General features: G+C 37.2%; 1 protein-coding gene across 1 annotated transcript in view; it reads right to left on the bottom strand.

Moving 5' to 3' along the window:
* The window catches only part of CFAP99 (cilia and flagella associated protein 99), a 51251-nt gene extending 31918 nt beyond the window's left edge, over positions 1-19333 (bottom strand). Inside the window, exons 1-3 of the mRNA XM_010000291.1 lie at positions 19223-19333; positions 8136-8280; positions 5225-5319 (exon numbers count right to left, since the gene is read on the bottom strand). Of these exons, the coding sequence (XP_009998593.1) occupies positions 5225-5319; positions 8136-8280; positions 19223-19333 (351 nt within the window). The remainder of the gene's footprint in view (positions 1-5224; positions 5320-8135; positions 8281-19222) is intronic.
* Between the last annotated feature and the right edge of the window lie 3659 nt (positions 19334-22992).

The following is a 22992-nucleotide window of genomic DNA, read 5'->3' as shown; positions in this document are numbered from 1 at the left end:
TTTTTAGTTCTGGAGGACTACCAAGGAGCTTCTCAATTCACACGTGCTGCCAGACCTAAGGTGGCTCAAAACCTGGTGAATAATTCAGCTCAAACCAATCCAGATTTGACTCAAAGTGTTTGCTGCAGATGTTTAACAGGTGCAGAAAGCCTGCTACTTGAAATCTGTAGCCTTGATGTGACCATTTTCAAGGAATTCACCTGCAAAATTAGTCTTATTTTCATCTGCTGTAGTCTTGGTAGAGTCAAAAGACTGATCAACAACTGAGGGACTAAATGAGTATCACCCCCTTGGATTCTCATTCTTGTCTAGAAACTACTGCTCTTCCACAAAACTGCAGGTGCTGGCATATCAAGACATCATCCAATAGAAGATATTTTATTCCTAAAAGTGTGACTATAAACTAAGCTTTGAATTGTGAAGAAGTTGGGCTTTCTGATGCTTCCAGAGTCTGGAGTGTGCTAAGTATATGCTAAAGGATGTATTTCATCCCATTGGTCTAGAAACTCATTCATTCTACTTATGGAGCCAAAAGTGCATGCATGTTGGATTACATTTTTCACCTAACAAAGTAGTTTGTACTATACAATGTATGAATAAACCGCTAGAAGTCTGGACAGATTTCATACTCTTCAACAGAGCTGATGCACTCTATTTGCACTGCTTCTACCAGTTATTGTGAGAAAATTAGACATCCAGGTATCCCAGCTGTATATATGATTACAGGCCCATGTTCCCTGCCACAGTACTCTTCTTACTTTACAAAAGGCCCTGACTATATATAAAGTTTATTAAAAATGTGGTTTTAAACCCATATAAGCAAGTGTGTATACAGGGGTAGATTGAACGTAAGCTGATCTACTTAAAATGAGGCAGACCCCGAAGGGTCAAGCCAGTTTCAAATTTCTAGGTGTTCAGAGAACTCCTGCAAGTTGATGTAGAAACACTGCAAGTGGTGATAGTAAATCCTCTAGTTATCTTTCACTAGCTTCCATTAAGCTGAACTCCTCCTCCCTCTCTGTGTTCCCAGTATTTCCCTTTCATAGCCTAGTCCATCCTCAGAGGCTTCAATCAGTTGTCTACTACATTGCCATGTGAACCAAGCCTCTGAACTGACCTTCTCCAACTATGTCTTTTAAATAGTTGTTGTAACTATCTTTTACAAAGTACTTGCCACACAACTACCTCTTCAAGGCAGATGAAACTACAATAAAGGCACACAGTTACTGATTTCTAGCTGTTGTATTTAACTGGCCATTACTTCTCGAGGCCTTCAACTGCAACATCAGTCATGCACTGGTTGTTAACATTTCACTTCATTAAGACAAATGGGTAATTATGTCATTGATAAATGCTATGATGTGCTCCTACAAGGTACAGAGAATACTTGACTGTGTAATCAGACATCAATACTGTAGTGTATATTTTAGTACTATTTTACTTACAGTCCCCAAAGAAATGCTATGACAAGGATATGCCCCAATATGCATCATGCTAGACAAGGCTTTGAATGCAGCTGTGGAACCATTATCCAAGCAATGCAGGGATTGCAAATGGCAATGCAGGATTACCAGATATCATTTCTGACCAGAGTCTGCCTGGTCAAAAGCCACAGACTTGATTTAGATAATCCATATCACAGATGACAAATGTGGGCAGAATAAGACCCATGAAGTCACAGCACAGTTTCTTAACAATAGAAACATTTGTGTTTTGTGAACTGAATTACTAGGGAAAATCCCCTATATTTCTAATTTCTATTTGGCCACATGTGACACAGGTGGCAATCCCAATATTAGCAGTCATTGCTTTACAGAAGCAAAATGCGGCTTGAAGTTCACACAGGTTTTTGTTTGGATGTTACCAGCATCTGTGTTTTTAGAGAAGTCACTGGACAGTCACTTTGGTAACAGCCTTATTCTGCTTACTCCTGTCTTGAATGTTCCAAGAGTTTCATTACTCACAGAGCATGATAACCAAGATTCATTTTGCTTCTACAAGTAGTGGAATGACACCAGAAATGAAATGTACTCATTTTTACTATATTAATGTATTCTGGCTGCAGTAGGACAAGTATGTGTACTTAAAAACTGTTTGGTAATGCATTTTTACAGGTTGAATTAATACCTTGCTTTTGAGAATTTGAACATGCCTGCTAATATTCTTAGCATATTTTTACACAGTGTGATTGTATAGATTTCTAAAAAGCAAATTAAAAAATGGGAACTTTCCTCATCTGGTACTGTCTTGACATTCACATAGTCTTTTGCAGAGCTGAAATCCCTATATTCACAACATCAGCTTTTGACTCTTGAGTTAAGTAAGTCACAAAGAACAGCAGGTTCTGTTTCTCCATACAGATCAGCCATTACCTGAGGATGATATTATTTTATTTGAACACACCCACAGGTACTGCTGTAGTAGCAAAGGCAATCAAGGGGGTTCCTGTCACTCCTCCCTTAATTTGCTGATTCTTTCCCTCTTATTGTAGTTTAATCCTCCAGCTATGCCACCTCAATCCCCTGTAGAATTGTACCTTTCAACTGCAACAGAAAAATAAAGAGGAAGGCAAGAAGCTCTTAAGAAGGTTTTCCTATGAAGAAATTGTAATGGGTAACTCTATTTTTTAGGGAGAAGTGTCCTAACATGGTTTCAGGTCATTCTGCCATTGTCTGACTCAACTTGGACTTTTTTGCCCCCAAGCCCACCACAAGACTAATCTTGTCCTGCTATCCCCACATCATCATAATAGCAATTACAGGTATCAGAAGTTCTTTATAAAGGACTATACTGCTGTTAGAAGCGATCAGAACAGAATCAGAACAAAACAGGTTCTTGAATGCTAGAAAGAAAACACTACTAATTTTGCATTTTTTACAAGGCCATTATCAAATGATAAAGCTGTTTACTTCAAATTTTTGTTTCCATTGTGTACATTATCTAGCATATAAATCCTTAAATTTTACAAAAAATATAAAAGAAAAACATGTATGAATAACAGATCAGAAAAACAGGCTTGAGCTAATAATGCATAGCTAAGTTCTTAGAAGAACAATCACACTAAAGTTACAAATCTGGGGTTTATCTTATGGTTCTGTAATTATACAACCATAAGGAATTGTTGCATGTATTGTTAACATTACAGAATGAGACCTTAAGGTTTTCTGTTCATGCATTATTATTCTGCCTGTGTATTCTGCCTAAATGAAAATATTTGAACATGCATCAATCATAGGGAAACACTGACTTGGATTTGAATGGATTGTCATCCAGTCCTTTTAAGAGAAAGGTCTTATCACATAAATTGATCTTATTCAACTGAATAGTCCATTTAATTTTATGAACAGTACTCATTTGAGTAAGGTTTACGTGCATGATTAAGAAAATTCCATTCAGACTGTGATGTGCAGAAAAAATACTTTTAATTAAGGTAAATCTCATCTAAGTAAATATGTGTGAATAATTTTTATACATCTCAGCTGAACTCAGACACAGTAGTCATCAGGCAAAATCTACAGGTCAGTATCCTGAAGGAGAATCCCCAATTTCTGACAACTTCTGTTGCTAAGGCTGCAGATTTGCCTTCTGCTGTTTTTGTCTCTGTTGCTGGGGGACAAAATGCTGCTTCTAAATCCTCTGCTGCAGGTGCATTAATATAATCTAGCATCACTTTGAAGACAAAGAACCTCTTCTAATGCAAGACAAGAAAAGCTAGGTACCATGGTGATGAGGATCTGATAAGATAGTCAAGCAAACAAAGTTAGATTTACAGGAAAAAAAGTAGCAGGTGCACACCATTGCATAATGCAGCACTTCTCTATCAGAAGAGTTATCTCAGACAAGGAAGCAGAAATAATCTGAAATAGAACATCAGGGCACTGATGTTTAAGCCATATAAAGCAGGGTGAAAGGAATCAACAAGAGATATCTGGCATGAAGTGGGAATATTGTGTTGCTATCTAAATGAGATGGAGATGCATCCAATCCTGTGGCTTGTGTCTAAAATGTTTACCAAAGGAGGGGCTGGGAGAGCATTTTAGACAGAGTGATTTGTCTGTCTACCAGATTATGATAATTCTTCCAGCTACTTCTCTCTAACAATTAATGAAATATATAATTTTTGTCTCTGAATGGAATTAATAAAAACATTCCATAGTAAGCCCATCAAAACAAAGTGAATGGAGAGCTTCTAAAAACATTGTGCAGATAACCTAACCTACTCCCTACATATGACAAAGCAACTGTTCTTATTAAAGAGACACTGGCATCCACATGAACATTCAAAGTAATCATCAGTATAAGGATAAACCTTAGCCTTTTGAGAATTAATTACTAAATTACTCTTGAATTCCCCATTTGTTATTCAAATGCTGTGTTTGAACTATGCTTTGAAACATCTGCATGATCAAAGTTTACATATGGTGTCACCAGTAATTCATTTTTTAACCTATTTACCTAAGAAAATAGGGCTTATGAGAAAGCATTGCCTCTCAGTTTATCTCTCTACCCCTCTTTACAACACAGGTTTTAAGATAATCAGCAGAGAAAGAGAACTAGAAAACATTTAAATTTCTACAAGTTTTATGAAAATTTACAAACAGGTATTGGAGCAAAACCCACCCTTATGACCCCAGAGAGGAAAAGGCAGGCAGAACTTTGTTGTCATGCATTCTGTTTGGTAGCAATGGTTCAGTCAATTGCACACAGGTTGTGGGGTAACTGGTACATGGTTAGCTCCAAATCAGGAATTGTTTTTTTGGGAAGGAGACAAAACAATGGAAGGACAACGTGCTTGATAATCAAAGTGGTAGTGGGTCATTCAGGGAAAAAAAGAACACTAATCAGAAGGAACTGCAGGTTTCAGTAGATTAATTAGTTGAGTATGGAAAAAACCTTTCCTGCCTATAGTAAATAAAAGAGTGAGTATGCAAGTTAGAGGGACAACTGTAAATTACATGAAATGTATATCATGTGATTATTCTATCTGATATAAAATATATTTTAACTTGCTCTTTAAGAGAATATGAAATAGTCGCTGTGTCAGTATAGAAATTGAAGAATTTTGTGGTAACAAAATATTAATTTAATTTCCGAATTTAAACAGAAGATAACACTAATTCTCAATTTAAATTATCTTGAAAGTTGAGAAAAGTAATCTGATTAAACAAACACAATGAAGATATAATAACTTATTTTTTTTTAAATAGTTTTGTACTTTCATTACCTTTTGCATTTTTGCAGTGTCCAGAGATCTCACAATTCTGCTGAAGCGCTGAAAACCAAGCTCTTCTAGTTGAAAAGTAGCCAGATAACAAATAACTATCAAAAGATAAACACATTTAAAATGCAGCAGGAAAGTCTAGCAAACCTATATCCTATACTTAGCATACTCTAGGATTTAGACTGTTAGTTTGATTTTAAATAATCTTCAAGATTGTTTATCTAACTGAGCAATATAACACTTGACAATGACAAATTGTTTTATGAAGTTATAACTTTAACCCTATGTTCATTATTAGCATTGTGACTCTGTGCTATGGTTCATAAAAACCAGTTGTTGCTTTTGAGTTGGATACAAGCTAGTGCAAATCTACAATTTTATTTATGGAAGTTCTAGAAGCTGAAAATCTGTCCACTTTCACAACAAATGTAAAACAATTGTAGCTATCTGAATTCACTCATAGAAATAATACAACAAATATCTGCATATACCATCCGTGAGATTCTGTGTTAGTCTGGCAACAAGGCAGGGAGAACAGGAGTCAGATGGCTCCTGAGAGACATGACTGAAAAGTTTCTGACAGCATTATATTATTGGAAACAGCTCTCTTTCAGTGTAACTAAAATTTTCACTGTGAGCAAGCTTACTATGAGAAGATTTACTGTGAAGAGGTGGTGTAAAAGAGAGTTTTGACGGTGAATTTTCAAGATAATATTTTGAAAATGTTTTCATGGAGACTAGCTCTTATTCTTTAGTTCCAATATCATAGTTTGTTACACATAACAGTAATACAGATAACAAAACATTTAAACATAAAAGATCACATTTCTAGGATGTATTGTCTTTTTTTTTTTTTTTTTTTTTTTAAGAATAAAACCAAGTTTTTAAATAACGAAGTTATCTGGGAAATCCAAATCTGATTCTCGCATCCCTCTCTGGCAAGTATGCAATTCAATACAGGAAGAGGCACAGTCAGTACTGTGGGATTTTTTGCAGACCTGTAAAGTTCATGAGCTCCTCTATTAGCTTTCATTTCACCATATTCACTTTGATCAATCAGGCCTCACTTGCACTGCAGTATTTTAGTTGCCACCAAACAGTAATGATAAAATCAGTAAATTCTGATCAATGTGCTGCAGGCAGCTCAGTGTATTGTTAGGCTTCAGTCTTGTGCTTTAGCGTAGCAACATATTTAAGCAGTCTTAGCAGAATATACATTTATCTCCTACAAGCTTTATTAAATTCAAATCTGCTCACACATAGCAACAGCCTTTATAAGCAGCTTTGATCATTTAAGTGTCATTGCAGCTTGGCAAAGGGAATCACAAGCAGCTTAAAAAAATGTAAGCCAATGACCTTAGACTCTCAACTTGTTGATAAAGGAAAATTTTCTGGGGCCTACCCTCTGCCTATGATTAATGGAGGCTTTTGCGTGGACCAGTCCTGACAATCCAATTATAGCAACACTCAGCTTAAAGGTATAATTTATGTGTTCCAGACACTGAAAAACATGGCTTTGGAGAAAGGGAGACAATGAAGTATTACCATTTAGAACAAACTCAATATACTATCAATTTCATCATTGACAGTTTAGGTATCCTTTTGTTTGTGATTTCATTTAGATTTCTATACCTTTCCAGATTGTGACAGAAGCCATCAGAATTGCCACAAAAATTTAATAGCTTTAAAAACAGAAAATGTAGGTGTACTTACATTAGGTATGGGTTTTTTTTATTTTTCAACCACTTTGAATTAAACTGACTGGACTTTTCAAAGTACCCACAAACCCTCAGAACATACCTGACCTAGAGAACCAATGCCAGTGCAATTTGTGATTCCAGCTTATTTAGGGACTTCATGAACAAACTTCAGTATATGTGTATTAAATTCATGCATAAAGACATTTTAAATTACTTTGTATTGTACTTCTCAATTCCTGAAATAACTTTGGGAGCAGTAACTACTCTGATTAACTAGCTCACACTATCAGATATAGTTGTATTGTAACTGATTCCAACAAAGTAACTACTAAAAAGAAAATAATGGACCTCACTCTGGGAGACAGATGGAAGTCTATTTCTGCCATTGTGATGGTCAGTAATGAAGAAATCCGTGTATGGGCAGAGACAATTGTATTTCCATTCTGTGAGACATGCTGTGTACCTCAGCAGACAGAGCTTTATCATACAATTTAATATCTGAATGTCAAAGGTATTAGGTATTAGAAGAGAATAAAGGGAAATGACTGAAGAACATTTTTTAAGTGATTGTTAAACTTCCAAGATAGTTCTTCAACTCACAGATGCTCTTTCCCGTCTGAATGTTACCTCATCTGCAGGCATATTCTGCAGAATTTTCTTAAGGTAAACTTCCAGTTAACACCTGTGAGAGTCCAAACCTGAGGTTTAACTTGTGCTCTTCACCTTTCATCACTCAGACGGATCACCAGAGAGGGCAGTGATAGGGCAAAGGGTAATGGTTTTAAAGTGAAAGAGGGAAGATTTAGGTTAGATATCGGGAAGAAATTCTTCACCATGAGGGTAGTAAGATACTGGAATAAGTTGCCTAGAGAGGTTGTGGATGACCCTTCCCTGGAGGTGTTCAAGGCCAGGTTGGATGAGGCTTGTGCAAAGTGGTCTAGTGGGAGGTATCCCTGTTCATAGCAGGGAGGTTGGAACCTGGTGATCTTTAAGGTCCCTTCCAACCTTAACCATTCTATGATTCCATGATGCAGGTTTTACATCATAAAGCCATTGGGAAAGGTTCTGAATTTCATATTGTACTGGGCACAATGACAATACTTGTAACATGACATAGCGTAACGTAATGTAACATAACATAATTAATTAAATTAGTGAAATAATAATTTTGAAGTTTTGTGATAAACATATTTGGTGCTTTAAAGAAAACTTACCTATATAGAGATTACGCTCAGAAATCAGACAGTATCTCCCATCCCGAACAAAAAAGGCATTGACTACTACATCCAATAAAGATTTAAATTCTATGCATCCAGCTAGTGTATCCAACACAAATTTTGCTTCTGTCACATCAAGTGTCTACAGAGATACAAAATTAATAATGATTAGTGTATTCTGGAAATAATATGAAAAGAAGTACAAAAATAAGTAAAATAATTTTGAAGTAATTGGAAAACATGAATAATGAACAGCAGTGCATTTGGTAGGGCTGAGGTTCTTCTAATGCTATCAAATCTGGGCAGTTCTAACAAATTAATGGCCTTTGTTAAGTAAATTGTAACCTTCCCCAATGTTAAACTTCCAGTTTATCTGCTGACATATGCATTTAGTTAGAATGGAAAATGTTGTTTTAAAATAAGCCTTTGCATGCCTTGATTCTTGTTAATGCAGACAGTGTTTCTTACCCAGCTGTGCTCTTGGTCAATCACAATGTTCATACAACATCACAGAAGAGCAGAAAAAGGAGGATCAGATGCACACTGCATGCCATTTGGATCCTACCTCATAATCCCTTTAAAGAGTTTAAATGCTCCTCAACTTAACAGAATGTTAATGTTAATGGATGAATGTTAATGGAGTATCTAGTGCCAACCGCCTTGAAAACATCACAATAAAATCTGAGGCCCAGAACAGTTTATTATTACACAAACGGAAAAAGAGTGGCCACACTATGACAAAATGACCAACAATAATGATTCTTTGACTTAAGGTTAGCCAAGAAAAAGGCTAAGTGCAAACCTCTGAAAACACACAGTCTACATTTAATATATGATCACTCCCACAGCTCTGAGGTGTGGGAACAATTGAACTACAAAAATATGAGAGATCAGAGGTTCATCTTGCCTAGCAGACTATCTGCCAGTATGTCGATCACTTAATTTCTCTAATGTGATTGTGTTCTAGTTTAAAAGTATTATTAGAGGCTGCTGGAAGGAACTATGGATTCTTCTGATGTATGACATTATAGGGCTTTAAGACTTAGCAAGCACAAGGCAAAACTTTGAAATTAAAGTTCTTGCTTTTAAATAGAAAAAAAATATGCAGAAGCATTCCAGGTGTATTTTCTCAGGTTGTCATTCAGAGTAAGCATAATTCATTTTTATTTACTCCTGCTCAAAAGCCAGATTTTGCTTCTTCCAATTTATGGATCATCACTAGAAGTAGTGCCCCTGTATAATTTTCTTCATATACATACATATTTACATATGCACACGCATACACGTATGCAGGCAAAATTACATCTACATATATCCTTGTAATTTCTTTACTGCCATCGGGATTACACTGATATATCTGACTACCTCTCTTGCAGAACTATATTATTTACAGTTAACTGTAAATAGTAACTGTAGTACTATATATAGTACTATACTATATATATACACTATATACTATAGTACTAATGATTCATATACAGAAAAATAATAAAGCTCAGTTTTTGGTATTTACATCTTTAGGCTAGTAATAGTTAAAATGATAGTAAAGCTTTATTTCTAAAGTAATCAGGTATGATTTGGGATATATTCTGTGACCCAGATACATTGTGTAAGAAGAAACAAAGAAGAAACTAATAATTACATGGAAGCTTCACAAAGTCTGCTGGGCAGCACTAGAGACTGAGTGTGAATAAGCAGGATATCACCTACATTCTTACTCAAAACTCTGGAGAAAGAAACACCAGGCTGGTTTTGGGGCAGAAGAAAATGAAAGGGGAATGCATTTGGAAAAATGGAGCCAACTAGAGTGAGGGGGCAAAGAAGGGGCACAGAAAAAAGAGTGAAAAGGAAGGTAAGGGAAAACAGGAGATAAAGAAGGGCTTAGATGGAGGACGGACACAAATGGAAGAGTAGAGGGAAGAGACTGAAGACATCGGAAAATATTAAAAAAATATTCATTTGCTGGGAAGCATGGCCTTCATCTTGCTGAGCACTGTGAGTACTTGTGAGGCACACTGACTATTCCAAATATACCTTCTGAATATTTATGCAAGTTCCTTCATAAAACTGACAAAAAAAATTCAGAAATCTAGCCCCTCACCAAATGTTCAAATATATATCCCATATTTGATATAAGATATCTGACAATTCACCACAAAAGGCAAAAGGAAACCTAAATACCCGAATAGCAAAGTGAGAGAGGATGGCATAGTTCTAGTAAAAGTAGGATTGTGACATTTTGAATCTAAAACAGCTGGACCCCTCGAACAAATTCATTTACATATGTGAATGAATGTTCACATATGTGAACATATGTTCATTGTTTGTGAACATACCAATCTGCAGAAAACAGTAGCTCTGATAACAAACAGAAAGTCCATAGTAAAACAAGATGAGACTTGTGGAAACAAGCCCAACAAAAAGCTTTCACAACTACCTCTGCTAGAAAGCTAGAATATCAACTGTTTCTAAGATCTTTATTTGATAACAATCTTAACATTTACCTTATGGGTACTTTGCTGTATCATACCTGTATAAAGTGCTACAACAAACAAGTGTTTTTCAAATGTACTTTGGAGAGATGACCAAAAGTAGACAAGCAGGTAACAACAAGATGACACCAGTGCCCAAATCATATTTCCTTTACAGTTCAGACAACAGCATAAAAATATAATTGCATATTTATGTTTACTTCTCTTACTATCCTGAGTTAACAAGTCAGTCAGAAGTTAGCCAGGACAAATACAGAAATAAATGCTTACTCTTGCTTATTCCCTGAACTGAACAAGTACATAAACACTTACATGGCCTCCAGCCAAGCAACAAGGTGACAGGAGGTGCAGCCTGGAGACAATTGTGCACCAGAACATTTTAACTGCTTGGCAGTTTTGTGGACCACAGGCCAGAAAGTCTTGTCATGAAATACTATCAATTGAATCTGCTTTAAATTGCAAATGGTACTAAGTGTTCTGTTTCTATATACGAAAATTGAGAATATTTAAGCAGCCTGCAGCTGTGACATTTGAGGAGGTGATCTTATCAGAACTCATACAAGCTTAACTAGACTGGGCAGGATCAGTATGTGGGTAAGATATCTCCAAGGTGAGGCAGTTGTTGGTTAAGCCCTGCTGATAATCTAGTAAATAAAAAACTGAGCCAGTGCTTTAAAACATTAAGGATATTCTCTCCATAGAAAGTACATTATGTCCTCAACAAATGTCATCAAGGATATTTACAGTTTATCTGTAAACCAGAAATCAGAATTGCTTTGGGAAAGCAATTTGTTGGGTAGGTGTAACTTCTAGCACTAATTCCCAAGTGCATTTTTTTCTGTGGGGCTTTATGTTGCGTTTTCTGTCAGTGGTATTTACTTCAGAACTGGGTCAAATGATCCTGAAATAGTACAATATGATGACAGATTGCACATTTATAGAACCTTTTGTATGAGGTCCTCAGAACAATTCACTAATATTAATTGTGCTAATGAGATTCCTTTTGGCTAATATTATTTTGCAAATGCAGAAGCAACAGTAAGGAGCAGCTAAGAGATTTGCCCCAGTCATTGGTGGCAACAAGAAAAGAATTAATAAATGCTAATTTGTGAGCCTTTGTTCTGACCCTCAGATCATCTTCCTACCTTTTCAAGCATACTTTACCACACGTATTTCTCTGAAAAAAACTAGCAGTTTTGTTTGCAAGTATGTAGTGTGAGTCCTTCAGCATGAGGAAGGCCAAATAATTTACAGGTGAAAGTAATACATATCATCTTCTGTTGCACCAAATTGCACTGAAATTTATCAGAAGACAAAACAGATCTTGAACAATAAGCCTACTTTTAGAAGAAGAAAAAGGAAAGCTCTTGTTTCTGGAGAGAATGAAGTCAAGGAACACCAGACATGTCCTGCTTGAGACTTCTCAGGGTAAGAGATGTTCTATAAATAATGTAAAAAGAAGATAATATTTGATGAAAAGATAAAACAGCTTTCACTTCCTGAGAGAACTGAGTAATAGTGTTTGTACTGAACTTGCCTGCTTCTAAGCAGAGTATGGACATTTTGCAGATGCACTCTGATTAATTGATAGTGCTTCAGATATCAGTGCTAGTCCTCTCCAAGGGTCTAATCAAAATGCTGTGGAAATGAAAGTATTTCTATTTACTTCACTGGGTTTTTAATCAGTTACCAGAAAGTCAGTGAAAATGTTTCCAGTCATTTCAATGGGGTAAAAAACCCTGGGATCTTAGGGTATGAGCAGGAGAATGTCCTGATTCTACTAATTACAGTCTATGTTGCTACCAGAAGCTAGTATTTTTGTCTTCATTTGATAATCCTGACCACCACGGAGATGTACAGTTAACATTTTTTCCCTTGTACTTAATATTAAATCACATGAGCAGGACATTGCAGAAAAAAATCAATTCTATCCTTTCCTTAGAAAGATTCTAATCTGCATTAAGGTCAGTAACTAATAACACAAATTAAACTTGGACAATTCAGTAAGATACTTTTCACCACACGTATCAAAATAACCATGCATCACCTTATTTCAATATTTAAAACTACATCTATGACTATTGACATTTGGGGGTTTTCTCTCAGTTGAGTGGGCATGTATGAGACACAGAGCTGAACCAACACAAATGAGAACATTGAAGAGTTATGCCAAATTACAGCATGTTCTTGTGAAATGGAAAGATTGTAAACATGTTGCTATCAACATGAGAAGAATAAAGGAGTAAAACAGTGAATGTGGGGTGGCAGTTCTGATTTTACAGAAGTAAGATTTTCAGTCAATAGGATTTATAAAGGTGAATATAATGGGTCTGATCCTGCAACTTTAATTGAAGCAAACAATTCCACTGAAAATAAAGTGAGTTATTTGCATAGAGAAAGGCACAAACATTGCATGGTAACTTCTGTGTTAAAATCTGTCTGTTGTTATCATAGCAAAGCTTGATTCTCAGAGTCAGAAGGAAGAAAAAATGCCTGGGATGCTTCAGCTAGGTACAGAAATTAATAATTTTTCAACATTAACAGACATAGCCCGTTTATATAAATGGCCTGATGAAACAATACCCTTATATACAATATAAGCAGGAGGAAGGATCACTCTGGATATGGATAATTTTTGATAGATTTAATTGAAGAATATTTAATTGAAGAATACATAATAAATATAAGGGAGTTCAGTACACAAGAATTAAGATATTATCTGGAGGCCACTGGTCTGAGGAAAGGAGTGTTAAAAAGCATTTAGGAAGATCAACAAGAAGTAATCTGGGCATTCAAAAGAGAAACAATAGAAACAGAGTTGTAAATCTGTGAATAATAACAATTTAAAGAACCGATATAGACTTAAGGAATTATTTTAAGTTAATATGTTATTTAGGATAATTCAAACTGAATTCTCTTTCAATAGCAACCAGGTCACAACATTGAAGCAAAAGCATTTATTTGCACTTATTACTTGTTTATATAAGGAGGTTTGAGGGGCATAATAGGATTCTTCATGATTGAAGGTGAAGGCTTGTTTGTTGCTATGAGGAATCATCCATCATATTGCTAATGCATCTATGTTTTTATTGAAAATGTTTGCAGTGAAAAACAAGTTCAGTATTATGTTATAAATATCATAACTTACAATAAACATGAAGATTGTAAATAACTGAATTACCAGTCAAAGTGTAGATTTTTTCCTGGGAAAAAAAATCTAGTTTGATCATTCACCAAACAGAACCACCTCCAATTTGTTTTCTCCCTGCAAAAGCTGCAAGGAAAAAAAACACATTGAAGATTGTAAATAACTGAATTACCAGTCAAAGTGTAGATTTTTTCCTGGGAAAAAAAATCTAGTTTGATCATTCACTAAGAACAACACATAGAAATTATTTTTATGATGCAAAATTGACATGTTGCAGAAATAAAAGGTATGGAGTTTAACATAGAATAAGCTGTAGGCTAATTTTGATTATAACATTCTAATGAGAGGAAACAATGCTAGTTATCGCCCACTATTAAAGAATTAAAAATCTTTACTATATTTCCTTTGTTTTTTCTCTAAAAATAACAGGCTGATAATCAGTGAGTTTCCCTAACTCCACTTATAGTGGAGTGAAGTATGAACTGGGAGTTGGAAAATAGGAACTGAATCTGGAACATACCTTCCTGAAAGTCCCTGTAGAAATTATGTTCTCTCTTCATACTCTGGTTTTAAACATTATTTACTACCTGAAACTCATTAATTTATTTATATGTTTCCATCACAGCAAAAGAAGATTCCATCTTTATACATACAATGGTTCAGGCAGACCTGAGCTACTGTCAAAGTAATGGTTTACCTCTGTTCTTTAAAATTCCTTTTCTATTCCTTTAGTACTAATTTTCCGATTCTCCCTCTCCTGAAATACTGAGTGGTTGTAAAGTGCAGTAGGTGAAAAAGAAGAATGTATCCCAATGGTTATTGCACATGTTATCTGCCTGATCCACCTCATTTGCAAAAATGCAGGAAAAGATGTGTGCTTTTCCAAAGCAGTGTGCAGGGGCTAGGTGTGAGGCTGCCATTACTGTAAATGGACTGGGTAAAGTAAATCCCTCACACAGCTAGAAAAACATAACTCTTGCTAATGCCATCATTTCTCTATAAATAAAGACGGCCAACTACTTATCTCACACTCATACATGAATAGAGTAATGGCTCTGGCTTTGGGCAGTCACTCTGGAGTATACTTGGAAGCAGATTGTACACCCAAATGTTTTCCAAGCAGATTTCTATCTCAAAGCTTGAGAGAAGATTTCCTAAAATGAGAGAATATGTTCAGATGAGAACATTGGCATTGAAACAAAATCATAAAGATGCATTAAGAAATAAAACAAATTATAATCAAGGGATTGCTTCTGCTCCTGTTGAAGTTAATGGATACCTTCCTGTGCTATTCAAGAGGAAGAATATGAGAGTGACTAATGTGGTCCTGTGCAAGGAACTGATATTTGACAAAAAGTTGTCAAATATTCAAGTTTTTAAATACCTGTTTGGAAATAGTAACAAGTTACAACTCAAATGCAGGCAAACAGATAGAGATGTATTTTCCAAGTGACACACAGGGGCCAAGGGGTGCTGTACAAATTTTTTATTTTCTTATGAAAGTCCCAGCACATTTTGCCAGGTGAAAAAACCCCTAATTTGCTTGTGTTTTGTGTGAATTCATTCTGTAATGCTAAGGTTCCCTGAGGATTCCGTGTGCCCTACTACGCCCAACCCAGGGCAAGCAGAGCTTTTGCTACTATTCAAGTTAAGCCGGGTCAGTCTGGGAACTCAGACTGCTAGAAGAGGGTTTGCCTTGCTTGTCTTCTTTGTGACACCTCCCACTTGTGGGCTTCAGTATGAAAAGACAGAGATATTTCTGATCAGTTTAAGTACAGCAGAGATTTGAACTGAATGTGTAAGAACTTTGAAGTGAGCAGAACAAAACCAAAGGGGTTAGCTGGACAGTGACAATAACATTGAATCAACAACTTGATGGATGGAACTGAGACAAGTTAAATTAAGAAATCTGGGCAAGTAAGTTTGGGGGTGAGTAAGAGAAACTACAGGGATAGAAAGACGATGGAGCTTAGAACAGAAACCAGTTTATTTTTCTCTTACATCTGCCCTGTGTTTAGTTAGCAGAGTATTCCAAACCTCTACAGTACAGACATTTCTCAACAATTGTGAACTGTCAAAATCTAAAAAATTTCTACACAGTCCTTCCAAAAGAGCAAAATATATTATTTGACATGTATTTTGAGGTTTGTTTACATTGTTCATCTACCTTCACACAAAATCTTCTCAAGAGTTATTCCACAAGTCTCTGGCCTGTGTCACCTTTGCAGCAACACAGTGAAACCAATTGAAAAGTTGTGTTGGATTTTGAGCCCAACAATCAACAAAGGTTGGTCCTATATTTAGTAAATGATCTAATATAGAAATCTACCAGTTACTTTTCACTATCAAGCAAGTTATTCACAGTGGCTTGTATATTTTCACCCTATGGCTTTGATGCTTTGGATTCTATGCCTCTTTCTTTTTCTTATATACTCATATTCCAAAGTCCTTAATTTTAACTTACCTTTGCTTACCCACTTTCATTTCTTCTCCTGTGCCTTCTTCATCAGACAATCTTAGTGCTTTAATTTGCAAGGATTCCCACACAAATGGTCTTATGCTGCTGGTAGACAGTTTACAGGGGTATTTTGATCAAGACAGATTGTGCCTTCCAGACTTAATCCCTTAGGACTGAATCCAACTTCCTTTCATAATGTTCACATTTATTATGTACACAAATAAGAATCCTAAACTACAGTCTAAGATGCTGGCCTGTCTCTGTGATATTGCCTTGCTGTTGGCTTAATTTCAACAACGCTAAACCAAAACTTCAGCTCTCCCATGTTGCTTCTATTCCCAGTTACTGGTACCTTGCCTGTCAGTCAAGCCTGTAACTTCAGAGGTCATTTTTCATGTAGACTGCTCCCCAGGATATCATAACCAGTCTATGTGTACATCTTGTTCACTGTTTTTGAACAGTAAGTTTCAAGTTACTCCATCTAGCATCTCACAGTTGATTCTACCACATCAAACAAAAGCTGCCCATCTTGGCTATCAAGATGCTTCACAGCTCAGTTCCACTCTGCCTGTTATCTTTATTCTTTATTGATGTCATCCCCTACTTCTGACCAGCCAAGGATGCCCATCTTCTAATTTCACCTGTTGGATTTCCAAGCAAGTAATTTTAGTTACTTTCCTTCATCTCCTACAAACATTTATACTGGTCCTTGAAACCTACTTAATTCTGACAGAGATTCTGCTCTGCAAAATGTGGCTTGCTATCTGCTCCTTGCAGTTCAGGTGAGAATGTGTGGCTGTCAGAGGTACTTATCTCCAGGATCTGGCACTAGACAATACTGGCAGCTGTAGCAGCTCCCACAGCCTGGCAGAGACACTACTGGAGTGCTGAACTACCCTGAAGCTATTCTGGAATGGCCTGTACAGGCTGTCTTTTTGTTTTGAGAGAAATAATCTAGCCTAAAATTCTTGGTTTCATCAGAAACAACACCAAACAGCTGGACAAGCTAACAAGGATTTTATGCAGGTCATCAATGGGTTATTGAAGATCTAAACAAGACACCTCAGGCATTATTTATTAGACGGACATAAAAACTATAAAACATGCAAATACAATAAAGATGTATAATGTGAGTGAAATATACAGTGTTCGTAATGACTGGAATCTAATACTACTTTCAGGGGATGGAAAACTATTTAACAAATTAGACAGTTCTAATAGAAAAACAGATCGTAACTTGTAGAAAAGCCAAGTCTGATATACTGCATACCTAAGTAAGTAAATAAAGAGAGCTATATCTTGCAGTTATTTAGATTTGTATGCCTGGAATCTGACCCTCCTGATTTTTGTCTGGTCAGTAGCACACAACAGTAGGTTTGCTATTTGTCATAATACTAGCATGAAATGTACAGGCTGTGATTTAAAATAATGGCATTAATCAGGATACAAACTGGAAGTTTCTGCATGGGTCAATTAATATTGGCTAATTTAGTAAGTGGCCAAGCCTGGAAATCATGTGTATAAAAACGCTACAATATTCTTAGGGTCAAATGTCTATTATGAAACACAAAAGCAAACTGAATTTTCCATGATGAATTACAATCAACCATTTGGTAATGAAATAAAGCTGAATTTTATATAAACACAGATCTTCCTTTTTACTTTCTTGGATAAAGTCATAGCAAAATATTATTTATTAAGTGGGCTGTAACTCTCCCAGATAAAGACTTCTGCCTGACGTTTGATGCCAGCTATTCTCCCTGTTCTTTCCCCTTTGAAAGGGTTTATTATTCAACTTAAGATTAATGTTTCTCTAATGGAGTTACTGCTCCTTTTGTGTTTGCATCACCTTTCCTGGGCTGAGACGACCAATGATCTGAATATTAATTTTTACAAGTATTTATTCTGGCAGCAGTGGTTGCTGAATTTACCTGTTCTCTGCTCAGTGAAAAAGTATTATTTTGAAACTGGATCAGTTCCCTGATTTAATTCAGCATATGAATGCACAAAGAGTTACGCCCGTGTTACAAGGCAGGAGGGAAGTGAGAGGAACTATGAGGCCTGAGTGGAAACTGTTTAAGAAAGCAAACATCCAAGAAAAGTGTATGGATCCACTATCACACCTCCACAGTCTTATATTCCTGCAGTCGTTTGTATTTCTGCAAAATCAATGTAGAAGACATTCTAATTGGAATAGCAGTTGTTTAGGCCTTACTGTCAGAAGTGAAAATGAGCAGTGGAGCTACATGGTCGTGTAGAATCAGGCTCTGACAATGATAGCACATGCCATGCACAGACAATAGCAGTCTAAGCAATGTTACTGTCTTCCCTTACTGATTTACTAAAGTTGGTTCAATCCAGGAGCTGCATCAGCACAAGTCAGAGTGGCACTGAAGACAAAGAGATGGGAAGCGGTGACAGACTGGTCAGGAAAGGATGGGAACTGCTTCAGCCAGAATCACTACATATTGGCAAATCTTGGTCTGGTTACTTGCAGTATTAGATTAAAATCAGATAGTTATTTTACTGTTACTTGCTTTCTATCCCACTGCTCCAATGGTTACTTATGTCCTCAAAGCAAGAATAACTGATCCTGAAAGTCAGCTTCTGAACTGCATTTGTATATATGATATGGTGCTGCTGACAGAAACTTCCATTTGGAGGGAGGAAAGGAGATAGGAAACTAGAAAACAGCTTAGTCAGGAGTGGAAAGAGAAGCTTTCCCTATCATTGTCATATCCATTTTAGGAAGCCATTGCTTTCCTCATCTTTTGTTGCTACCCAAGCAGTTACTCAACACCCCTGATTTTTACTTCCTTCTTTTCTGGTGACAACCATAAGAAATTTGGACTTTAGTCCTGAATGAACATTATCACTGTGAGAAAAATCTCGGAAAGTTACAATATCATATTAGAAAACAGATAATATTTTAAATCACATGGTAAAACACACTAAGCCTTGTAAAATGAAATGAAACTTAACATACCTGCAACATCTTCTCTGATTCATCCAAGAAATCCTCCACGCTCTGATTTTCAGGGTTAAATTTTTTAAGCTGTTCGACTATTATTGCAATATGTTTTCCATGGCTGACCATCTTCACCATAGAGAATCCTATAAATACAGTAAATCATTAATTTTTCATGCCTTCTTCAGTTGTAGCATAATGTATGTTGATAGGCTCACAGAAGGTATACTGCAGTAATGTAGAAGAGAACATTTAGGTCAAGCTTTCAGAATTACAGTTATTCAGAACAGCTGACAGGAGAAATGAGAATACAGTACAAACATAAATAAAATAGAAGGCATAATTACATAATTCTTATTCTGCAAATGTCTCTACATTGAGATTGCATGGCAAGGTTTTGGTGGGGGGGGCTAGAAGCTTCTCCCTATGTCCAACAGAGGCAATGCCAGCTGGCTCCAAGACAGACCTGCTGCTGGTGCAGGTCAAGCCCATCAGTAATAGTGGTAGCACCTCTGGCATAACATAATTAAGAAGGGGAAAAAAAACCACCTGCACAACACCAAGAGCAATTGCAGCCCGAGAGAGGAGTGACAAAACGTGAGAGAGGTAACTCTGCAGACACCAGGGTCAGTGAAGAAGGAGGGGGAGGAGATGCTCCAGGCACCACAGCATATTTCCCTGCAGCCAGTGGTGAAGACCATGGTGAGCCAGGCTGTTCCCCTTGCAGCCGTGATGGTTAATGGTGGAGCAGATATCCACCTACAGCCTGTGAAGGATCCCACACTGCAAAAGGTGGATGCCCAAATGAGGCTGTGACTCCATGGGAAGCCTATGCTGGAGCAGGCTCCTGGCAGGACTTGTGGCTGTGTGGAGAGAAGTGCTCACACTGGAGCAGGTTTGTTGACAGGACTTGTGACCCTGTGGGGGACCCATGCTGGAGCAATCTGCTCCTGAAGGACTGTGCCCTGTGGACACAGGCTGGAGCAGTTATAAAGAACCATAGCCCATGGGAAGGGCTGACATTGGACCCAGGCTGGAGCAGGGAAGTGTAAGGAGTCCTCCCCCTGATGAGGAAGGAGCAGCAGAGACAATGTGTGATAACCTGACCTCAACCCCCTGCCAGAGAGGAGGTACAGAAATCAGGAATGAAGTTAAGCCTGGGAAAAAGGGAGGAGTGGGGGGAAGGCGTTATAAGCTTTAATTTTTATTTTTCTGTTATCCTACTCTGATTTTGCTGGGTAACAAATACATTTATTTCCCAAGCCAGATTTGTTTTGCCCATGATAGTAACTGATGAGTGATCTCTCCTTGTCCTTATCTCAACCCACAAGATTTCAATATGTTTTCCCTCCCCTGTCCAGCTGAGGAGGGGATGGTGGGCACCTGCCATCCAGCCTGGGTCAACCCACCACAGTCTCAAAAGAGTCTTAGGATGATTTCTAAAATGTTTTCTGTATCAGGTTATTTGATGAAATCAAAGACAAACCAAGAGAAAAACATGAATTTTTGCATGTGTGCTATGCAGGTCCTATTCAACACATTACTCTTCCTGGTGACATGCAACTGAAAGCAAAATTTTAGTCTTGCATCTTATCATATATTGTTAATAACAGCTGATTTTTGGAAACAACAGAAGAATAGAGACAGAAATGGGGGATATAAGGAAGCAATGAGACAGTGTTTGTCAGCAAAGTGAGCAGCAATAACAACACATCAGTAGTCTGGGCCACCATCAAGGTTTCTGAAGGTACAGCAGTAGGGTACTTCTTATGCTTGATGCTTTGTTTGTGAAATGACTGAATTATACTTATCTCCAATATGGTCTTACTCATATGCATGAGTTTGCAGAACTGGATACCTAGATTTTAATGTTCCCATGGCAAGAACTGTTATTAATTTTTCTATACACATGCACATGTTGCTGTGTATGAAAAACCAGTAATAGTCAGGGCTGAAAGTCATTTATCTGGTTTAGCAATGGGAAACAATGAGCACAGAAGTGATTTTCCAGGGTGAAAATCAGAATACGTTTTTGAAAATCACTCTTCTATTTTATATATCATATTTTGATGTTAGAAATGAATGCTTGATCAAAATGATTCATTCTCACTGTGGTAAAGATAATTAATTTCTTATTTTAAAAAGATACTGTAACATTTCTAGATACAGTGCTTTCATACTCTGCCTTTCAGCACTATCATACTCAATAATAATTGCCTAGACATCACTTTTTATTACTGATCTCAAACTGCTGAAAAAAAAAAAGTCTATGATTATGTTCAATATAGGCATTTAGTTACCCAGAACAACTAAGTGTCCAATTAAACCAAAAGAAGTCCAGCAAAACTAGGCTGGATCATGACAAGGCAAATAAAAAAAGAGATGCTATGTCTCTGCCACAGGGGGATTGGATTGGATGCAGATTGGATATTAGGAAACATTTCTTCACAGAAGGTCTTTTCCAACCTTGATGATTCTATGATTAGAAATAAGTTTGAGCTCCCATGCTCTGTACATGCTGATTTTCACCCATCCCCCCAAATAACAATCATTACACCCAAGAACTGGAATATGAAAACTAAGACATACAGTATTTCCTTGAGAACTCTGGGCACACAGGGGTTCTTAACAGAAAGAACTTCACCTGTAGTTGTATTTAAACAAGCTGCTATTATTATCATCAGTGCTTTAAAACATACACATCAGGAATAAAATGCTTTGTCTTATGACATGCACCATATTTCTACACATTTAGGAGAATATTCAAATTGCTATGTATACAAATTACATAAATGTATACCATGTACAGAATGCTAGAGATCTTATTCCATTATTAGGTACAGAATTGCAGTTAGGGGAGGTAAGAAAGAGCCTGTCTTAGCCTTACTTTACAATGGAGCTTGGAGATATTTTGACAGCAATTACACAGTGTAAGACTGGCCCCAACTGTAGAGGCTGGTTTCATTGACTTGAAAGATTCCTTCAGGTTTTATGTTTACTCCTATGTTCCCAGCCCAGAAAGACTGTGACTGCATTTCCTCTGATGAAAGTTGTCCCTCTTAAAAAGAAGGCTGGACAAAGTCTCCCTGAAAAATTCAGTCAGACCAAGTAGCTACTGCTCAAAATGGAATAGGTGTTTCTCTCAGCTCTGTGCTAGGAAAAGAGCCACTGAATACAGGGCACAATTGTCCCAGTGGTTCCATCCTGCCATTTTAATTTGCTCTCAACTTTTCTGCGTCGATGACTGTTACCCGGGGGTAGCAGAGAGCAGTGCCAGGCACGGGTCCTTATTTCAGCAGGTTCCTCTCTTAGGGCATCAGATGGAAAACGCTCATCTTGAGCCTGAATCTGATGCCCATTTTTAATCTGCATATATTTCAATGCTTTGCATACCTTACTTACTTACACTTGACACAGTGTTGTGGGGGTTTGGTTTGGTTTTGTTTTTCTAACACCTTGTGGAACTTCGCGGTTAAACACGAATTGCACAAACCCACCGGCAGCCAAGTCGCGTTATGTTTACGAGGCAGCGAAGCCCAAGCCCGGCAGGGCTGGCGACTTGCCCAGGATCACAGCATGGTTTTGTTTTTCTAACACCTTGTGGAACTTCGCGGTTAAACACGAATTGCACAAACCCACCGGCAACCAAGTCGCGTTATGTTTAGGAGGCAGCGAAGCCCAAGCCCGGCAGGGCTGGCGACTTGCCCAGGATCACAGCAGCCCAGGGAAGTTCGGGGAGCGCATCCCACACACACCCACACCCACCTGCACCCAAACCCACCTGCACC

The sequence above is a fragment of the Chaetura pelagica genome, unplaced genomic scaffold (genome assembly GCF_000747805.2).
Source record: "Chaetura pelagica isolate M959 unplaced genomic scaffold, ChaPel_1.0 scaffold116, whole genome shotgun sequence".
Taxonomy (NCBI): domain Eukaryota; kingdom Metazoa; phylum Chordata; class Aves; order Apodiformes; family Apodidae; genus Chaetura; species Chaetura pelagica.
The sequence above is the reverse complement of the archived record's forward strand: the minus strand, read 5'-3'. Positions and strand labels throughout refer to the sequence as shown.